The sequence below is a fragment of the Molothrus ater genome, chromosome 10 (genome assembly GCF_012460135.2).
Source record: "Molothrus ater isolate BHLD 08-10-18 breed brown headed cowbird chromosome 10, BPBGC_Mater_1.1, whole genome shotgun sequence".
NCBI lineage: Eukaryota > Metazoa > Chordata > Aves > Passeriformes > Icteridae > Molothrus > Molothrus ater.
In genome coordinates this window covers 3,991,579-4,012,093 of record NC_050487.2, presented here as the reverse complement: position 1 = coordinate 4,012,093, position 20,515 = coordinate 3,991,579, and the positions used below count along the sequence as shown (strand labels likewise).

At 54.3% G+C, this 20,515-nt stretch overlaps 3 protein-coding genes across 4 annotated transcripts; 1 reads left to right on the top strand and 2 right to left on the bottom strand.

Annotated features, from left to right (window-relative positions):
• The first annotated feature begins 360 nt into the window (after window positions 1-360).
• ILKAP (ILK associated serine/threonine phosphatase) lies at window positions 361-11,728 on the top strand. Its single transcript, XM_036389168.1, is given in 13 exon segments — window positions 361-470; window positions 1,047-1,112; window positions 1,509-1,565; window positions 2,331-2,456; window positions 3,287-3,413; window positions 4,212-4,318; window positions 4,782-4,875; window positions 6,629-6,716; window positions 7,924-8,017; window positions 8,020-8,044; window positions 9,732-9,851; window positions 11,109-11,190; window positions 11,478-11,728. Coding segments are annotated over 13 exon segments (1,170 nt in total). The 5' UTR covers window positions 361-427; the 3' UTR covers window positions 11,619-11,728.
• A 2,625-nt stretch (window positions 11,729-14,353) lies between these two features.
• LOC118689891 (erythroferrone-like) lies at window positions 14,354-16,249 on the bottom strand. The gene is made up of 7 exons (XM_054515936.1): window positions 15,937-16,249; window positions 15,635-15,807; window positions 15,433-15,541; window positions 15,271-15,361; window positions 15,094-15,172; window positions 14,676-14,720; window positions 14,354-14,641 (listed from the first exon to the last, which is right to left on the bottom strand). Exons 1-7 carry the CDS (start codon window positions 16,247-16,249, stop codon window positions 14,444-14,446), a joined length of 1,008 nt encoding a protein of 335 aa, XP_054371911.1. The 3' UTR covers window positions 14,354-14,443.
• Window positions 16,250-16,509: 260 nt separating this feature from the next.
• On the bottom strand, window positions 16,510-20,156 carry KLHL30 (kelch like family member 30). 2 transcript variants are annotated; one of them, XM_036388841.2, is made up of 8 exons: window positions 19,765-20,148; window positions 19,351-19,647; window positions 19,102-19,270; window positions 18,823-18,909; window positions 18,464-18,619; window positions 18,189-18,377; window positions 17,538-17,683; window positions 16,510-17,218 (listed from the first exon to the last, which is right to left on the bottom strand). In XM_036388841.2, exons 1-8 carry the CDS (start codon window positions 20,122-20,124, stop codon window positions 16,967-16,969), a joined length of 1,656 nt encoding a protein of 551 aa, XP_036244734.1. In that variant the 5' UTR covers window positions 20,125-20,148; the 3' UTR covers window positions 16,510-16,966. The 2 variants fall into 2 exon arrangements, with proteins under 2 accessions (XP_036244734.1, XP_036244736.1); XM_036388843.2 differs by having other exon boundaries at window positions 19,351-20,156.
• Window positions 20,157-20,515: the final 359 nt, after the last annotated feature.

Below are 20,515 nucleotides of genomic sequence, written 5' to 3'. Positions count from 1 at the left end.
GAGCTGAGGGCGGGAGCGGCGCTGGGGGCAGCGGCGATGAGGTGAGCGGCGCTGATGGCAGCAGCGGGACTGAGGGGAGCGGAGCTGAGGGCAGGAGCGGCGCTGGGGGCAGCGGCGCTGGGGGCAGCGGCGATGAGGTGAGCGGCGCTGATGGCAGCAGCGGGACTGAGGGGAGCGGAGCTGAGGGCGGGCAGCGCCACTGAGGGGGCGCCCCCTCGCGGGCGTGCTCGACACGGCGGGACAAGGGGCGGGGCGACGGCGCTGACGGACAGCGCGATCCCGCTTGCGATTGGTGCAGACGGCGGGCACGTGCCGCTGTGGGCGGGGCGGCGCGGTGTTTCCGCTGCCGGCGGGGCGCGGGCCCGTTTCCGGCCCGCCGCGGGTGCGGGTTGGGCCGGCGGCGGGCGGGCGGCAGCGAGCGGCGGCCATGGACCTGTTCGGGGACCTGCCCGAGCCCGGGGCCGCCGCGGGTGAGGCCGCGACCCGCTCGGGCCCGCGCGGTCCGTCGGGCCTGCCCGGCCGCGGCCCGTGGGCTCGCCTGAGGGGCCGCGGGCCTGCTGCAGCTCGGCCGTGGGCAGCGTGGCTCCGCCCGCTGCCAGGCCGCCGCCACGGGGAGCTTGAGGGGCGAGGGGGAGCGTGAGGGGACGGGTTAAAAATCGCTGGAGAAAATGCCGGGTTTGGTGGGTTTTGTGGTTTTGTTTTCCCTGGGACTCGCCCCGCTGCAGTTTATACCGTGTTTTTGCATGTTCTGTATGAACTGCAGCTCCCCGCGGTTTAGACCATGTTGGAGCCTTGCCTCTCACTGTGCTGCTGTGCTTAGGGGATTGCTAGCAGAAAACAAACCCCAAAAACCTGTTCTCAAGACAAAAGTTCACCTCAGCCCCAGGCAGGTGGTTATTTTGCTTGTGTAGCAGCTGCTAAAATTACATATGGAAGTAAGGCTCTCCTGGTTTACCACACGTGTGCTGGCCTGGGGACAGTCCTTTCAGAGCAGCTCCCCCAGCAGTGCCTGCACTGGTTCCTTACTCTGCCCTGGTGCCTTGCAGGGAAAGATGCCCAAAAAGGGCCTCTGCTGTTTGATGATCTCCCACCATCCAGCAGTGCTGACTCAGGTATGGGTGTTCTGTTCCTACCATTAGTTTGGTTTTCCGTGTTTCCTGCATCAGCATCTCTTTCAGATGAAATGTGTGTGAATCTGTTCTTTGTTAGGCAGAATAAAGACAGTAGAGTTATCAGTGCTGGCATGCAGACCAGCTGCATCCTGTTTGGTTTTTTTGTAACCAGGGTGTTATAGATGTTCCACATATATTCTATGAAACATTCCTTAAAAAATGTTCCCTGGAGCAAATGCAAAGTCTGGATTTACCCAACTCATAATGGAAGTAGAAATTTGGCTCTCTTTGGTAAACTGACATAATTTCTTCACCTCAGGAGAGACATAGGCAAAGCATTATTCCATGAAAGGAACAAAGATATTTAATTGTTTTTGTCTTCTTCTTGTGCTCCAGGAAAAGAAGGCTCTTTGCTCTTCGATGGTCTCCCACCAGCCAGCAGTGGTGACCCAGGTAAGGAGCTGTGTCCCTCATCAGCCTCTCTGGGAAAAGCCCAGAGTGCAGCCTGGTGTGTTGGACACATAGCAAGTTACCCTGGTGCTTATTTCTCCAGTCCAGTTGGCAGTTTGTGGCCCAATTGTTTAAATCAGGATTCTGAATCTTAAAAATAGGCCTGTTCCCAGAAGTACGTTCCTGTCTTTTGGGAACCATGGTTGTCTGTCTGAAAGCTCCCTGCTTTGGGGGGGAAGTGCCCTGGTGCAGCCACTGCCCTGGCTGCTGCTCTGGAAGGCTTTGTGCATGCAGCCATGTGCTTGCTGTCACCTGGGAGGAGCTGAGATAATTCACTATGCCCATAGGAGCCTCAGTCTCCAGAAGGACAAAGCCACAGTTCTGACATCAGGTTTTTGCTTGCTAGCTTTAATTTGTAGCCTTCTTCTGAACCTTCTAAAAAATATGCATGTTCAGAGTAATAAAATAAGTTCCTCTGCATTGTTGTGGGCAGAGATCAGAGAGGAAAATAATAATAATAATATAGAAATGTTCCAGCCTGTAGCATTAACTTCCTGAGCAATTAACTGCAAAAAGAAAGAAAAAAACAAGCCTGGTAGCTAAGGAATAAAACCTGTGTGTTGTTCATAGTAACTGTGGTCACTTAATGCTGTGTGTGTGAGCCTGCACTCCTGAGTGTGCTTTGGTATAAAAGGACTTGCTGCTGAATTTGTGCAAGTAAAACAGTTCTGGAACACTTGAGCCACCTGCATTTTTGCTTTCTTTCAGCCTCCAGTGCTACTAAGCAAGTCTCATCAGCAGAGAGCCAAGAGAAAGGACAGAAGAGAAAGTCCTTGGAGGAGGAGGAAGAGAAGAATGGCAGGGAAGAACTTGTGGAAAAGAAAGTTTGTAAAGGTTTTCAGACAGTTTGAAAACAAATGTACTCAATTTGTACTTTTGGCGTTGGGCTGAGTAAGTCCAGAACAAAGCTAAGCTTTGGTTCTTCAGTCTGCTTGCCTTTTCAGTCTCTCGTAGGAAACAAACTGCTGCAGGGGTCTGTGGCAGCTCCTTGAGCTTCCTGGCTCTGTCTGTCTCCTTCACCTGGGCCTTGTTTCTGTCCCTGCTGGGCAGCAGGCCCTCAGCAAGATGAGTGCCTGTGCTGCCAAGAGGGAGATTGGTGTGGAACCTCTGTAACGCTGGATCAGCACCGTTTTCTTTTGCCACATCCCCAAATCTCTGCTGGCTGCTAAGGATGCCAGAGAGGGGGACAGACAGGCTTGTTACAGACAGGGCCTTTGGCTCCAGTGCCTGTGTGTGCTGTGTTGCAGCTTTGGGAGTAAGATGTGTTCAGGGCTACAAAGGAAAGGACGTGTCCTGGGAGCATCAGACCTGGATTTCCTGTCCTTAGTGCACTCTCTAAAGCTGGGCTTTATTAAGCTGCAGGTTCAGCCCCGTGCTTCCCCTGCCCACCCTGTCCCCTGCTCCTGTTTTAGACTCCTGTCCAATGCCCAGCAGTCCTGCTTGGCTACAGCTGCCTGCCAAAATGAGGGCAGGCTGCTTTTAGAGCTGCTGACCTTGGGGGCACATAAAAGCCCATGTTACAAAGGGAGCATGGCCTGCTCAGCAGCAGAGGTTTTGTTGCAGGACGAGGGCTGCACCTGCACTGCCCTTTGTGGTTTTTAGCCTGAGCTGAGGAGACAGAGGAGTTTGATTTGCATGTGTGTGTCTGCTTTGTTCCCCTTTAGGATCAGTGGGCATTCTTGGCCTGAAGGGTTATGTGGCAGAGAGAAAAGGTGAGAGGGAAGACATGCAGGACGCACACGTCATCTTAAACGACATCACCGAGGAGTGCCGGCCTCTGCCCTCCCAAATGTGAGTGGGCCCAGCTGCCAGAACAGCCATCCTGGGGCTGAGGGAGCCCCAGCTTGCTTCAGCTAAGCCCAGGGGATGATCCTTTTTGTTTTCAACAGCTGATGCTCTTGTCTGCCTCTCTTGTGGTGCATGGTTTGGGCTTGTTATGGGAGACCTGGGGTGTTCCCAGGCAGTTCACAGGGCTGCTGTGTACAAACACCTTCCTTTGAGGGGTGCTTAGTGGATTCAGTCACTGACTTTATGAGCACCATGAGGGCCTGATAACTCTGGATGTTTATCCTCTATTACCCAAATGTAGGTGGGTATGTAAAATGAAAAGAATGTTCTTGAGCATCACCTTGATACTGGATTTAGCTTCTGAACTAGTACTGTCCCAAGAGGATTGTGTTTTGAGAGATCCAAGTTTTTTGTCTGTAGCATAGTTGGAACAAGCTTAGGCATGGAAGGTGCTGTAGGATTGGCTAAACTGATGTCTGTAATGCTGGAGAGCTGCAATGTCCTTGAGGTAAAATGTTTATTTGCTTTTATGCCAAGTTGAGGTCTGTAAACCCTTTAGCCCTTCATTTTCTTGAGAAGTGGAAAATTACAAGAAAGTTCTCAGCTCAGTGCTAGAACACATAAACCATGTACATGCTGAATATACGAGCTCAGAGACCTGCTGCCTTTTGTGCCTTGGAGTGCAGGATTTCTTCAGTGGCTAACACAGGGCAGGGTGGTTTGGAGAGGGATGTTCTTGTTGCCATTGCCTGGCCTGTGGCCTTTCTCAGCCTCCTCCTGCTGCCTTTTGTTCCCCCACAGCACACGTGTCTCGTACTTCGCTGTTTTTGATGGCCACGGCGGAGTGCGAGCCTCCAAATTTGCAGCACAGAATCTGCACCAAAACCTGATAAAGAAATTTCCTAAAGGTGAGAGGAGTGGAATAATGGCTGTATGACAACCATCACCTTTTCTGTCTTGGCAGTGGGTAGGGAAGCTGATCTGTTTGGGTGTAGTCCTACAGTACCCATCCCTTATTACCAGAGGGATGCAAGACTGCTGTGTCTGCTGGGGAAGAGGGCTGGAAGCCTTTTTGGCACAAGGGTGCAGGTAGCCAGCTGTGACTCACTAAACAAGTGTGGGATGTGCTGTTGCCAGTTTTGGCGGTGCCACATCAAGTATGAAAATCCTCCTGTGGTGGAGAGATTTATGTCATAAACTCCACATACCCTACTGCATGGATTTCTGGTAGGGTAAGCCCAGGATGTGGCCCAGCTGCTCTGCAGAGTCCAAGAGATGCACTGCCTGACTGAATGTTGGGTGAGCAAAGGGACAGACTAGGATAGATCAGGTATGTTTTACTTGGAGCTTAGATGCTGTTTTGTCTGACAGGCGAGGTAGCCAGCGTGGAAAAAACTGTGAAGAGATGCCTTTTGGACACCTTCAAACACACAGATGAGGAGTTTCTAAAGCAGGCATCCAGCCAGTAAGTGCAAATGCTTTCTGCTAATTGTATTTCTTAGTGTGCATCTCTGAGGTCTGAGCTGTGAGCAGGGCAGAGGAAACCTTCCTTGTGTCATTCCTGTGCTTTGGCAAAACTCCACACAGCTCCACTGTGCCAGGCTGTGCCTCTGCCAGCTGAGTGCTGGCTTGAACTAGATCATGGCATGTTCCACTCTTACTCTATGGTCAGTGGTCTATAGGATCCCTTAGAATAAAATGTTTCTGCAAAGGAAGGAAGCAAAACAGGTCCAAGGACCACCTCTGTCCTTAACAGGGACAATCCTTATCAGGATTGCTTGATTTCTTTTTAAAGACTTGCCATGTTGCTGAAGGGATTTGTCCTGTGCTGCCTGAGTGGGGTCTCTCTGTTGATGGCATCAGTGTGTGGCAGGAGGGGCTCTGTAGAGGCCACTCAGCTTTCTTTAGAGCTCTGCTTGTCAGGCTGGAAACATCCCTGAGGTAGCTTTTCATGCCCTGTGTTGAAAGACCTACATCTCTCAATGTAAATTTAAATCTTGCTTTCTTCTTTAGAAAACAGAGATGTTATGAAGAATGTCCCTGTGTGGGGTAAATGCCAGCCTGCCTTGCAGCTGGGTGTGGAGTGCCAAGCACCCTTCTCTCAGTCTCTGCTGAACTGACACACCGAATGTGTGTCCCTAGTGTGGGCTAGGGAAGATACAGATTGCATTTCAAACACAGTCACTTTGTTACCAGTCCTTCACAAACATTTGGTTTGGGATTTTTATTGTTACTATTTCACAATGACCGCTCTCTCACAGTTGGAGACACTGTTCATGCATTTGATTTCCCTGAAAACTTCCAATTTCAAGTAAATTGCAAATTGGCTCAGTCTCTTAAGCTGAATCAAAACAACAGGTTTGACCAGGCAAAAGGAGGATGCTTTCTTGAGTCTGTCAAGAACTATCAGTAGTGTCCTTCTCAAACCAACCCCTGGTCAGAAGCATGACTTATGACTAAGGATTGCTAGCAATAGCTGTATTGGTGGTGAAATGAATCATGTTCATGCAGCCACACCTTCAAAGTAAGGAAAACTGGGTGAAATATGTCTACAAATTAGTCTCTCAGTGAAGAATGGCATCATAGCCAAGCTTTTTTGTGGACAGGACTAGTATGGCAGCTGTAATCTAAGAAATGCTTCTCATTTTACCTCGAGCTCTAGAGATAAAGCTTAACTACAGGAAGTGAAACAGGAGGAGAGCAACTGAAGGAGTGGTGGTGCTGCTGCTGAGGTGGGGTGGTGAGGGCTGAGTTGGAGCAGGGATACTGTGAGAAAAGGAGGAGAATGTAAGCAAAAAAGAAGGAATTTCTGCTTCAGAGTTTTGGTGCAAAGAAGCTTCCCAAGGAGAAGCGTGGGGGTTTTGTTTGCTTGTGATGCTGTAGCTTTTGGGCAGCCATCAGGGCTGAGCCTGCTCTGCTCACACATGAGGTTTCCTGGGAGCTGAGTGTGAGGAAGAGTTGGTATGGGAGCTGTGGTTGGCAGTATTTGCACCAGCTGGGCATGGGCTGTGCATTCAGAAATCTGCAGTCTGTGTAGTTCCTCTGTCCCTGTCCCTGATGTTTGTCGCCATCCTGAGCTGCTGGCAGGCAGCTGCTGTGGGCTTGTGTCACCTGATTGCTGTGTTGGCACAGGACACTGCTTTGAGTCCCCAGGAACACTCTGTAACTTCTTAAGTGTTGTTTTTCCCCTTTAGTAATCCCATTTTTGTTCCCTTCAGGAAGCCAGCGTGGAAGGATGGCTCCACAGCTACTTGTGTCCTAGCTGTTGACAATATTCTCTACATAGCCAACCTCGGGGACAGCCGGGTAAGCAGAATGGAGACCACTGGTGGCATCTTTATTCTGCCCAGAGCTTTGTGGGTTTTTTGTTAGTTTGTTTGGGATGTCTGAGTTGTCATGAGCTACTCAACTGTTCCTACAAAGCATCTTGCTTTGGGTGGGTACAGAGTACTTCTCTGTTGTCTCCCATAGTGTAATGCAGTGGTGTGTGAAGGTTCTCTCTTGGTGGTGCTAATATCTCACAGTATCAAGAAGAGAATCTTTGAATATTTCAGTTGGAAGGGCCCTATGACAACCATCTGGTCCAACTGCTTGACCAGTTCAGGGCTGCCCTAAAGTTACACCACTGCTCAAATGCCTCTTGAGCACAGACAGTCTGGGGCATCAACCATCTCTCCAGGTAGCCTGGTGCAGTGTTTGATTATCTGCTCTATAGAGAAACACTTCCTAATGTCCAGCCTGAACCTCCCTGGCCCTGCTTGGAGAGCAGCATTCCCATGAGATCAGCCCTTCCCTCTCCGTGCCCCCTCCTCAGGAAGCTGCAGAGAGGATGAGGCTGTCCCTCAGGCTCCTTCTCTCCAAAGCAGACAAAGCCAGAGCCCTCAGCCTCCTCCCAGGTCACACCTCCCAGCCCCAGCCTGGTTCTCCTCTTCTGGGCACACTCGAGCCCCTTCCCCCATCCCTGACCCTGGAGCTCTCTGGGTGAGGCTGCCCAGGGCTGAGCACAGCCAGGCCATGCCCTGTCCTGTGTCAGTGTCCCCAGGATGCCACCTGCCCTCCTGGCCATGGCTCCTGCTGAGCTGCTGCCCCAGCACCCCCAGACCCTTCCAGGGGCTGCTCCCCAGCCTCTCCCCTCCCAGCTCAGCCTCGTGCCCAGCCTTGCTCCCCCTGAGTGCAGAGCCCAGCACTTGGACTCAGCAGTTCTGTGCCACTGGCATTGCCCTGTGGTGCATCTGTGCAGAGCCCTCTGCAAGGCCTCTCCTCCCTCCAGAGAGCCCACAGCACTCACAGTGTGGTATCACCAGCAAACTTGGTAATGCTGCATTCAACATTTGCATCCAGATCACTGATAAAAGCACAGAGCAGCACCTCCTGCCTAGGAATGAGCCCTGAGAATCACCCCTGGCCACCAGTCCCTGGCCTGATGTGGCACCATTCAGTGCAGTTTGGGGCTGTCTCCAGAAGCTGTGCTGCAGCTGGGCTGTTGTTTGATGGTGTTTTTTTGTCAGCACAGGCGATTCTGTGTCGCTACAATGAGGAGAGCCAGAAGCACACAGCCCTGAGCCTCAGCAAGGAGCACAACCCCACCCAGTACGAGGAGAGGATGCGATACAGAAAGCTGGGGGAAATGTCAGGTGAGTGCCTGAGGTGTGAGTGAGCTGATCCAAACCCCAGCCTGATTTGGGGCCTGAGCACTGAGGTTTTGAAGCTTCCTGAGCCCAGTATGCAGGATGAGAGAATGTGTTGCTGCTTGAGGCCTGTAAGGATTCAGTTACTGGGGCTGGTTGGTGGTTCCCAGAGCCTTAGGATGGCCAGGGCAGGTCCCATGTGAGGGCCTGGCAGTGGGATACCAGCATTGGCAGGCTTAAGCTTGACCTACAGGTTTGGGCCTACAGAGCTGGATTGGATTGTTGAGGAAGTGCTTTCTGCACTCTGTGGTGCTGAACAGAATTCATTTCCTTGCAGCGTGACTCCTCTGTCCTTGTCCTGTGATAGGGGGCATGGTTTGAGAGAGCACAAAAAGCCCTCAATGTCCATTGGTGTTGCTCCCCTGGGGTTACTGTATGCACTGAGGCTCTGTGCATTAGGAGGGAGTTTTCTGGAGCCAAAATGTGATTATCTTAATGTTCCTGTGCAAAAAGGAGTTCATGGCTGTTTGGGGAGCGGGTGCCAAACACAGCAGCTGAGCCTTATTTCTGTAGTTAGGTTCTCTATCTTCTTTGAGGGCTTTTTCTTGATTTAGTGGCATCTTCACAAAGAAAGGATTCAGTGGAGGTGAAGTATCTTCATGCCTGTGGAAGCAAAATGCACCCAGGCTGGAGAGGGGTGGGCTCAGTTCTGTTGTGCTGCCGTGTCTGGAGCGCTTTGTTCCCCTTATCTCTGGGGAGCACATGCTGCCACTTACACTCAGCACTGATCTCTCTTTGCACATGGCAAAGAGATGGCCCAGTGTCTGTTAGCTCCTTTCAGAACTGATCCCTGACTGCCTGGGAGCCTCTCCCACTGCTTGCACTTCAGTATTTTGGGCCCAGGAGATAAGCCACAAAGTGTGTGAGTGTCAGATCTCTTCTCTGTGACATGCCTTGCTTCTTGCTTTTATCTCAAGTGGGGCTGCTTGGACTATGAGATGAATGAGCTTTGTGTATTCTCAGAGGGCACAGAAGAGCCTTTTTGGGGAGAGATGCTTTATGGTTAGAAAGGTGAAGTGTGGGAAGCTGTTTCCTAGGGAGCTTTGTTAGTTAGAAGAGCTTGAGGTGTTTCCTGAGGGGTGTTGTAATGTGGGTTTCACAGAAACTGCTGGCTGCAATCAGTGGTTACTAAAGGCCAAGTGATCAGGAGCATGTTGTGTTTCTCACTCCTGGGAACTGCCTGCAGCTGGGCCAGTCTGTAGGGGTTGGTGTCCTCAGACAGGACACGGGAGGGGCTGCTGACTCAGACCTCTTGTCTCTGCCACTCTGCTTCTAGTGAAGAGCAGTTTGCTGGGTATCTTGCCAAAAAATAATCTCTATTCAAACTATGTCACTGGGAGTTCAGCTCACATATAATTTTACTGCCCCAGTTTGCTAGGCTAAGCAGGATTTGAGTTAGGGCAGGGTGACAGAAAACAGCCTTGAAGTCTCCTGACTTCATTTCCTCCTCACTTGTTTCCCAGAGCTTCACACAAACATACAGAAAGGGAAGGGGACTTTAAAGGGAAGATTTGAGCTTGCTGGGGAAGTGGGTCATTATCTGTACAAGCAGATGGGTGCTCGATGTGCCCAGCAGGCAGTGCAGTGAAATGCACACGTGGGGAGGCTCTGAGTGCTTTCTTTCCTCGTGCAGGGACGGGAGAGTGCTGGGAGTGCTGGAGGTGTCCCGCTCCATTGGGGATGGCCAGTACAAGCGCTGTGGTGTCATCTCTGTGCCAGACATCAAACGCTGCCAGCTCACACACAATGACAGGTAACGTGTGCCCTTGCACAGGGGGAGTCTGTCCCAGCCCTGTTTGCTCTGCTGTGAGAGCCAAGGCACTTCAGACTGATCCCCCCAGAATTAGAGGATGCTCTTACTGCTGCTGTCTCTCTGTTTCTGTTCCTTATTACAACAGTGGGATAATCTGCTGCTCTGCCAAGATGCTGGGCAGGCTCCTCTTGGAGGACCAGCCTCACAGCAATGGCATACACAGGCCTTAGATGTCCTCTGTGCTCTGATTAAGTTCACAAGTCAGTGTTCAAGCAGGTAGTTGAGGCTTGAGTTCTGGGGTCTCCATTCTGTCCAGGAGTTGTTTTTAGCAGCTGTGGTGCCAATAAAGACTTTTGCATTCAGCTGTGATATTTGAAGATTTGAGATACTTTTCCATGATATGATTGGCAACAACAAATTGCAGTGAGCTTTTGTGTCAGTATGGCCCTGCAGACTCTCAGAGGTGAGTGTAACCCAGTACTGCTGCTTTTTCTGGGATTAGAGTTCCATATCAAGTGATCCACTAAAATATTTCTAAAGATACTCTTGAGTATCATGCACTGAAATGATGTCTTCAGAGGCATGTGCAGACTGACCACTTCTGTGGGTTTGTTGTAGTTTTCCTTGTCCTGGGGACTCTGGTTAGGGCTCCTGGTTAATACAATTCCCTGTGCAGGCAGGGAGTGCACAGCAAGCTGCCTCCCCATCCTAAGGGGGGTGCTGCCCTTGCCTTGGGCTTTGTATCTCCTCAACCTTCTGCAGCCTGTGGCAGTATTTTGTGTCAGAGTTTTCTGATCACAGTTGTGTCATGTGCTTTTCTTTTGAATTTTCATATTTAAATTACCACATACCTCAGGAGTGTGGAAATGTAAAGTGATGTACATGAGGGATTCAGCTTTTTCTCTATTTCCTTGCATTAGCTGCTTCACAGGGAAAATACATGAATGAAAAGGACTCAAAGGAAAGAAGCAGTTCTTAGAGAAACAATGGAGCATTTGACCAGGATCATACATGATCTTGCCAGTGTTATAGCACAGCCAGGATGTCCTGATCAAGGTCTTACATTAGTTGCCTGGCTCTTTGCCCTGTATTTTGAATTGCCATGAATAGTAGATCCCAAGGGATTTTCAGATGAGCTTTTACAGCATCTTCCCTTTGGATCCAAGCGTGGATGTTCATAAAATAGATTGGAGTGATTTTGTTGTGGTTGAGAAGCCAAAAATTCAGCCTTGGAATCTGTCTCCACTTGATTTCCAGGTTCATTCTGATAGCGTGTGATGGCCTCTTTAAAGTCTTTACACCAGAAGAAGCTGTGAACTTCATTGTGTCCTGCCTGGAGGTGAGGAGAAGTGGCATGGGGGTGCTGGGTTTGTCACTGCAGAGGGCACAAAATGGGCTTCTGCCAGAATGTCCTCTAGGTGTCCCCTAGGCTGTCTGCATTTGTTTTGCTTCCCAATGTTTGGAAAACACAACCCCACTGTCGCAGGTGGCAGCAGGGGCAGAACCATTATAACAGGGGGGAAACTGGGATAAACCAAAGTACAACTTAATGCAATTAAAACATATAAGAACACAATACAACACCCCACCTTTGCTGGGAGCAGTGAGATTGCTCTGTCCCAACAGGATAAGAATATCCAGATGAGAGAAGGGAGGCTGGAGGCCGACGCTCGCTACGAGGCCGCGTGTAACAGGCTGGCCAGCAAGGCCGTGCAGCGCGGCTCGGCCGACAACGTCACCGTCATGCTGGTGCGCATCGAGCACTGAGGCACCTGCTCAGCCAGGGGAGAGCTCTGTGGGCATGCATGTGTGCCTGCAGGAGCCTGGCTCCTGCTGGGTGCTCTCCAGTGTAAATAAAGATGGGGTTTTTTCTAATAGCTTGGTTGTGACGGTGTTCGCAGGGGTCTTAGATCCTCGTCTCTTTCCTTATCCTGACCCCATGTTTCAGAAGGCTTGATTTATTATTTTATGATATATTACATTAAAACTATACTAAAAGAATAGAAGAAAAGGTTCTCCTCAGAAGGCTAGCTAAGCTAAGAATAGAAAGGGCAGAATGAAAACAAAGGCAGCTGTCCCAGACTCTCTGTCCAAGCCAGCTGACTGTGATTGGCCATTAATTACAAACATCCCCATGAGCCCAATCCCAGATGCACCTGTTGCATTCCACAGCAGCAGATAATCAATGTTTACATTTTGTTCCTGGGGCCTCTCAGCTTCTCAGGAGAAAAAATCCTAAGGAAAGGATTTTTCAGAAAATGTCTCTGACAGCTGCTGTCACTCTAGAGCACAGCACAAAGCACCAAGGCTCCATCAGAAGGGTGTGCAAGAGAGATTTATTAGAGCAACATGTTGCTTTTATAGTTTTTCAAAGATATTCACATTTCACTTAACAGGCACATTCACTGCCCATTGGTCATAAGAAAGAAACAAAGTTCTCAGAAGGTGAACAAGGAGCCACATCATTCTGTGAGCTAGCTAGAGTCTGTATCTTTTGACTTTCTCTCCTCCATCACATCGCCTTGGTGTCTTCCTTGAGAGAGATATGGGGCTTTCCTTATCTTTAGGAAGCCTTTGCTTGCTCACAAGAACAGCACAAAATGCCTTTCCTACAGGTTTAGCTCACTTAGTGCTAGGGTTGAATGTCTCTGCAAACACAGTGAAGTCACTTGGCAGGGGTGCTACCAGGAGGAGGCATCTGGGGGCATCAGCCGTGCCAGCTTTTAATGGGACAGTTCTGCTGTCCACTTCCTTGAGCTTTGTGCAAGACCCTGGGAGAGTCAGGAGTTCCAGGACTCAGACAGGCTGTACCATACAGACTGTGAGATCCTCCAAGCCACCGGTTTGGGATCTGGTATGAGCTGTCCTTCACACTGCGTAGGAAATCTGACTCTGAAGCTGGGCTGCGAGGTTGCCTGCAGCTGAGGGACACAAACACCCCTTGCAGAGCAGCAGCATACCTGCCCTGTGCTTGCAGAACACGTTGGAGTTTTACCACAAAGTTTGTATAGAAAAAATGGCTGGAGTTTGCTCCTGATGTTTTTTGGGAAAAAAATTTTCACCAAATGGACTTGGTGAAAAGGCAGCTGAGCTGCAGGCAGGCTCTGTGTCTGTCTGTGCTATCTGAGGAGAAGGCATCTCAGGTTTTAGGTACTAATTAGTGTCTGGTGTCTCAGCCTGTCTCAGTGCCTCTGCCAGCTGTTGCTGCAGTCAGTGTGCTGTTTTCCAGAGAAAATTTGGCCTAAGACCAAATGAGAGAATGAAAGCTAAATGGATTGGGCTACCTAAGCCCTGAAGTTTCCAATTTCCCACCCTGTGTGTGAGGGGGCTCCCAGGGAGGGAGGTGGGCTGAGGGATGTGCATTGTGGTTGCCTCCTTGCTCTGATGAGGCACAGCTGTAGTCCCAGGGGATGGGGGCAAGGGCAGGGTGGTGCCTGCTTTTTGTGCAGGGCTGTGAGGCTTCCCTGGCTCCTTTCTGTTTTCTGTATCCCTGGAACTCTGGGATTTGGTCCCAGCTCCTGGGCTGTTTGCTGGAGCACACGATGGCTGTCCTGTTTGGGACAGGTGGCTTGACCATCTTAATTCTATTTCTGCTCCAGCAGTAGTGAGTTACACTTCATGGGCTTACTCTGAGGGTGTACACTGACTCTCTGCATCTCCTGCAGAGCACTGAGGAAGGAAGTGGCCCTCTGGCACAGATTTTGGGTAGTGCTTGTCCTCTGCCAGCTTGTTATGCTCCCAGCCATTCCTGTGTGTTTTGGTGTAAGGTTGCAGTGCAGGATGAGCTGGGAGGGAATGCCTTTGTTAGCAGCACACTCCTGTTTCTACTCTTGAAAGGCAAATTTGGAGAGCCCAGAGCAGCATGGAGTTGCTTCTGTTTGTGGCAAAATAAACCCTGATGGCAAATTTCAGAAAGGCAACTTGCTTTCCCTTCTCAGCTCCCCGTTTTTCCAGACCCAAACACCCCTACCCATGAACTGCTGCTTTAACAGCTCCTTCACCAGGCTCCTCAAGGAGATGCAGCCCGTGGAGAAGGGCAGGGACATCCCTGGGAGAAGGTGGGGCTGTTAGCTCAGGCTATCTCGCAGTGCTGCTGGCACCACTTGCCCAGCTCTGAGTGCTACTGGGAAATCAAACGCTCACCGTTCCTGGTGCAGCCCTGGCTGTGTCACGTAGCCTGTGCCCTGCTGAGCCCAGGGGCAGCTATCACTGCCAGAGCAAAGAGCTGGGCTCTATCTGGGCTGCCACAGCCAGGCCCTGTGCCACAGGCAGGGAGTGCCTGCTCTGCAAAGCCACGGGGCAGGAATTTGCTTTAATCCAACGTGCGGCGTTGTTGGGACTTTGCTTTGGTGATTGGTGTGAAGGATGTTGGCTCCTGCCAGAAGCCCCTGCTCACACACTGCAGGGAGCTAAAGCAATGCAGAATCTGGCCTGGGCTGCTGAGACTAAGTCTGGGCAGGGAAGGGAAGTCCACCAAGGGCAAAAATGGACCTGTGGGGCTTTGTACCAGGCACGGTGGGAGCTGAGCCCCAGGCAGCCATCTGCTGCCACTGTCAGCAGTGTTTTCCAAGATAAACTTCTAGGCCTAGCCTTCAGATAAAAGTGAATGCCTTTAGGTCCTGCTCAGGCTGCTTTATTACTATCATCATCATCATCATCTTCTTCTTCATGATCTTTTGTCCATCTTCAGCTGGTTCTGCAGCACGAGCAGTATCAGACCAGACTGCAGCTCCCTGCATGAGCAAATGGTCTTCCTTAGGCTGGGTGCTGAGCAGGGGAGACGATGGTGGCTGGCAGAGGGGAGGGTCTGGCTGCTCCTGGCACAGGTTCAGCACAGTTCAGCCTCTTCACACTCCCAGCAGCACAGCACTGAAATCGGAGCCACTTTGAATGGTGAGGGGAGAGCCTGCAGTGTTGTCCACAAAAACAGAGGCATACTGGCCAGCCTGGGGGGAGAGAGGGGTTAGCAGAGCAGGACACCTCCCCTGGGCACCAGGCATGGCCTGGCAGGGCCAAGGAGAGAGCTCTGCCTGCACACAGCAACCAAGAGCTGGAGGAGCTGCCCCTACCCTTCCTTCTGGGAAAAGAGCAGCACAAGACCTTTAGGGCAGCCCAGCCACAGGCTGTGCCCTAGCAGAGCTCTGACCTGACTGTCTCTAGGACCTGATGCCCAGCCCTGGCCTGGGGCCATGGAAGGCACCTTCCTGCCCAGCACTGTCCCAGTGGAACTGGCCCCACTCACCTGCAGGTAAAGGGTGCCCGTGACAGAGATGGTGAAAAGGTCCCCGCTGCTCTCCAGCTGGGACACACTCTCCAGATGGCTGCAGAAGAGCAAGGGCAGTGGTGGGGGGAGCAGCCCCTCCTTTCCCAGCGATGCTGGGCTCCTTCCCCCCTCCCTGGCCCTGGCCCTGGCCCGTACCTGTTGTGCTGGCAGCAGGACTGCACACAGATCAGCACCCGCAGGCGGCTCCCTCGGCATCCCTGCCTCTTCCTCCGCGGCTCCCTGCGCGCTGGGACAGAGCGGGGGGTGAGGCCATCCCAGCCTGCCCCGGCAGCGCCGCGGGGCTGTCGGAGGCCTCACCGATGTGCAGCGTGCTGCTGAAGGTGTAGAATCCTGCAAGGGGGGCTGTGTACTGCCCGCTGGTCAGGTTCAGCCCCGGGCCACGGTGGAACATCTCCTCCCTCTCAGGCTGGCATAGGGAATGGCTCGAGTTAGAGGAGGAGTCCCTGTGCCGGGACAGGTGCCCCTGCAGACAGGGAAAAGGGGCAGGCTGGGCACTCACAATGTAGAACAGTCCCAGCTCCTGCCACGCCTTCTGCTCCACAGCGATGTCTGCACGCGTTTGGCAATGGAAAGCTGCTTCCACACGACGCTGGGCCCCGGCCTGGCCGCTGCCTTTGCTGCTTTGCTCCTCCTTAGACCCTTCCCCAGCTGTCCTGCACATCTTTGCCGTGCCTGACCCCGAACCCCACCGAGTCTGACGTTAGGAAGGGAACCTTCACTTTTCCTGGCTCTGCTGCCCAGCCCTGCTTCGCCTTGTCCCGCTGTCCCCACAGCTCCCACCCTGTGTCCCCAGCCCGGTACCTCTGAGCAGGAGCTGCAGCTCCCTCAGCAGCTCCTCGGGCACGGCGGGGGCGGCCGGGCCGGCCCCGGGTCCCGCGGTTGTTTTTCCCGGGGAGCCGGGGCCCGCTGCTGCCGTGAGAGCCCCGGAGCCGCCGCGGCCCCGCTCGCCGCTGCCCCTCCCGGGGCTCCCGGCCAGCAGCATCCACGCCTGCCGGGGATCCACGCGGGGCTCCCCGCCTCCCGGGGCCAGCGGCCGCTCCCGGGCTGCCCGCGGCGCTTCGGTGCCGCTGCCGGCGGCGTAGAGGAGCGCCAGGCACAGCTCCGGCAGCCGCATCCCGCCGCCGCTACCGGAGGGCGGCCCGGCCCCGCCTCGGGCCCGCCTCGCCACCGGGCTCTGCCCTCGGGGCCGCCCCGCCGGGAAAAGCTCCCGCGGGCCCAGCGGGGCAGCGCCGGGAGAAGGACGTGCCAGCCCCGGCCCGGGGCTCCTCAGCGCCCCGTGCTTGTAACGCCTCGAAAGCACCGAACAAGCGGAGCGGGAACAGCTGAGCCGTCCTGCGGGGCTGGCTGTGGGCCCAGCCGGCGGGGAAGCCTCAACTTGTGCTCGCCCATTCCTCTGCCACCGGCTGGGGCAGGAGCCACCGCACCAGCGGGGCTCACCCAGGTGCCAGCTGCTTCACCATGGCCATGGATCACTTCCCTGGGGTGCGTGCTGTGTATCCCAGCAGAGAAACCAGGATTATGCACAAGCAGCAATGTCAGGTTTTGATGGGATGAACCACACTTAAAATACCCTAAAATCTTTAGGGTTTGGGGGGGGCGGGAAATGCAATTCTAAAAAAAAAACACAAACCCACAAATGAAAAGAAGAGAGCATTAACCAAAGCGTGTTTATAAGGAAAAGCCTTTTCCCTGCAGTGGTGGGGGAGAACATGCTCCTGGTGCCCCAGCCAGCCTGGCACAGGGCTTTCCACCTCCCACTCACCAGTCTGAACAGGCAGCAGAGAAAAGGGGAGCATGGCTGCATAGGGTGACAAGCATTACTGAGGCTCTCCTACCACCCATGGTCACCCTGGAAAGGTTCTGTCCATTTGGAGGTGTCCATGAAAATGGAGGAGGAGCTGTGGAAGAGCCAGAGGCAGGGCAGGGAGCCCTCGCGTGTCCAGAGGTCCTTGGAGCAGTCGTACACCTCCATTTCTACCCGGTAGTCCCCGTCCATGCCCTTCCAGTGGCCACCGGTGACAAAGAGCCGGTCACCCAGTGCCACCATCCCACCGTTCTCATGCAGGGTGTGTAGGAGCTGCACCTGTGTGAGGGACAGGGTGAGACGTGCAGGGACTCCTTGGTGACCTCCTACTCCCACCACAGAGGACAGTGACCCCCCCCAGCTGTGTCTCCCTACCCCATCTTTTCTTTCTGTGGGGTTTGGGGGCCTCTGGTGCCTCATGCCTGTGTGATGGGGAGCAGGGGAGGAAGGAATGGGGCACCCTCAGCTCTGCAGGTGTTAATAGAACCAAGGGATGAGTGGGTAGGAGGGAGAGGGGGTGCTGGCACTGAGGGGAGACAGCTGGGAACACCATCCCCATATCCCTGGGAGGCTGATCGTGCCTGATCCCACATCCCACCTTCTGCCAGATGTTGGCCTCTGGGTTGTACACATGGACCTTCTTGGTGTTATCCCCGATGAGGTAGATGAGCCCACGCAGAGTGGCACAGCGTGGGGCTGAGAGGTACTTGGGGATGAAGGGAGATGTGATCACACTCCACAGATCTGCAAGGAGCAGTCATTAGCAGCGCACCCCACCCTTGGCTCTCCATGCAGCTGCCATTGCTGAAAAAAGCATTGCTATTTCAGGGGGAATTTGAAAGGGAGGGGGCAGACCAGCCAGGCAGACAGGCACCACAGTCCCCATCCCAGTCGAGGGTCTTGCACAGGGGGGTAGGGATGTGGCTTGTACTGGTACTGTGGGATGGGAAGGAGTCTACTTGAGGAGGTGGCATTGTCACAGGGTGTTAGTTTCTCCCTAAGGCAGGCAGCCTGCCCCATCCCAATGCCCCAGAGATTGCACTCCACTGAAGCTCAGCTCTGGGGTGTGTCAGGCACCCGTGACTCAGGTTTGTGCTGCTAACAGCCCCACCACAGCCACCACCACAGCCTGTCAGCACCTGCTCACATCCCACAGGACCGTGCCTGGCAGTCCAGGGCTGTCACCTGCCTGGGGGTCCCCCTCAGTCCCTGTCCCACTGGTGGGGGTGGCAGCAGGGCCAGCTCTCACCTTGAACGGGGTTGTAGCACTGCAGAGTGAGCGCGTTGTACTTGACGGCACAGGAGCCCACCAGGTAGAGCTTGCCCAAGCAGCTGGCAGCTGCAAAATTGCTCACGTACTTGAGGGCTGGGCTGATGGCACACCAGCTCTTGTTGTATGGGTCGTAGCGCTCCACCTCCACCACGTCCACCGTTGTCCCTGCAGGGTGACAGGACACTGCAGCCACCCTGGGGCACCCGTGGAGCCCCACCCCAGCAGCACCCCCAGGGTCTTTGCAGCCTCACCCCCGATCACGTAGATCTCGCCGTTGAGGACGGCGCTGGTGTGGTTTGTCCGGGCTCTCAGCATGGATGCGATGGGCTGCCAGACCCCATCCCTGAGGCAGAAACACCAGGCCTGTGTTGTTGACCATGTGTCATTCTGGGAGCCCCGGGAGCCACCTAGAGAGAGACAGGTCAGGTGGGCCACCCTCTCCAAGTGCAGCTGTCCCTGGGTATTCCTTGCCCGTGGCCAGATTTGCCCAAGCAGAGAGTAAGGAGAGGATTTTGCTCAGAGAGGAGCCTCTGAGCTCATATCACTGTTCCCTGTCCCCCATCCCTGCTCCTTGAAGCCCCCACCCTGCACCAGCAGCTCTGGCACTGACCTGTGACATACACATCATTGTTCAGAGCCACCAGGGAAAAGCCCCACTTGTTGTAATCAGGGAAGTCGGGCAGAGCCATCCATCGCCCTGAAACACAGCAGAGCCAAGCAATCACCCCACAGCCAGTGATGGCACTGTGTAAGCCACCCCTGTGTTTCAAGCCCATCCCAACGCAACCAGTGTCTCTCTAAACTGACACTAGTTTGGCAAGAGGTGGCCTTGGGGTAGGCAGATGGTTAATTAACATGGAGGGAGCTGGAGGAAGTGGGGGGCACTTACTGCTCTTGGGGTTGTAGAAGGCAAAGTTCCTGGTGGCAGCCGGCATTTCCAGCCCCCTCTCCTCATCCTCACCATCCTCCAGCACACGGCCACCAACCACCACCAGCACCTCCTCCAGCTTCTGTGGTGGGGTTGGGGGGTTCTTCAGGGCACCGGTGCCACTCTGTCCCTGATGAAGAGGCCAGGACAGGACCATGAGGCTCCTCCTTCCCAGCTCAGGGAGTGGCATTGAGGGAAGGGGGTACCCACCATGGTGCGGGAGCGGGCGACGAGGGCCTTGCTGGCATCTGAGTCACGAACAAGAGGCTCAGTGGCGAGGAGGTTCTGCAGGTACTGGTCAGGCAGCGAGACAAGGTGGGTCAGCTCCAGCAGCTCCGGCAGGAACTGGGCTCGGGATCCTGGGTCGTGGCGCACCCAGCGCAGCACAGCCTCAACCAGGCTCCGCTCCTCCTGCACCTGCAGCTGGTCATTGGAGAGGTAGACAGCCAGCCTCTCCTTGGAGAGCTGGAGGAACTCCTCCTGAAGAGAGACGGCTTCAAAGTTCTCCTGCAAGAAAGACCAGGCCTTGGAGGAGACCTCAGGGCAGCCGTGGCTCTCACCAAACTCACAGATACCTAGGCAGTTGGTGGCATCCATCTGCTGCCGGAGGTAGCGGCTGCAGACCTTCTGGATGGCAGGGAAGTGGAGCTGGCTGGAGGTCCTCATCAGCCCCTCCACGTTGCCCTGGTTGATGGTGACCTTTCCCGTGTAGGCAAAATCAAGCAGCATCTCCAGCGCACTGGGGTCTACTTCCTTGAGCTCCACCCGTGCTGCGATGCTCTCAGCAAAGTCACCGGAGAACATGGCATAGAAGTAGTGGCTGCAGAGGGCCAGGATGCCTCGGTGGCAGGGAAACTCCCGCCCGCCCGCCACCAGCGTCACGTCGGCCAGTTTGGGGTTGGTGCGGAACTGCTGCAGCCCCTCCAGCACGCCCTGGGCGTGCGAAGGCAGGCAGAAATCAAAGTCGTCCATGTTCCTCACCATGGTGCCGGGGACGGCCGCGGGGGCTGGCAGGCGGGCGGTGCCCGAGCAGCGGGAGGCGAGGGGGTCCCTGCTAGGAAAAGGCGACGGCGTCTCCCTCTCGCCCTGCCGCGACATCCTCCCGCCTTCCCAGCGCCCGAGTCAGGGACAGCAGCGGCTGCACAAGCGCCTCCCGCACCCCCCTCCCACGGGGGCCGCGTTTTCTCCTCACCACGCCGCAGCTGCCCCGCCGGGCCCCGGCCTTTTGGGGATGATTCTCGGGGTGATTTGAGCCCTCTCGGCGCGGTCGCTCCCGCTCTCAGCAGCGCTCCCCAGCCCGGCCGACCCGCGGGAGGGAAGGGACCGCGGTCCCGGCGCTGGGCAGGGAAACGCCGCATGACACGGGATCAGCCGG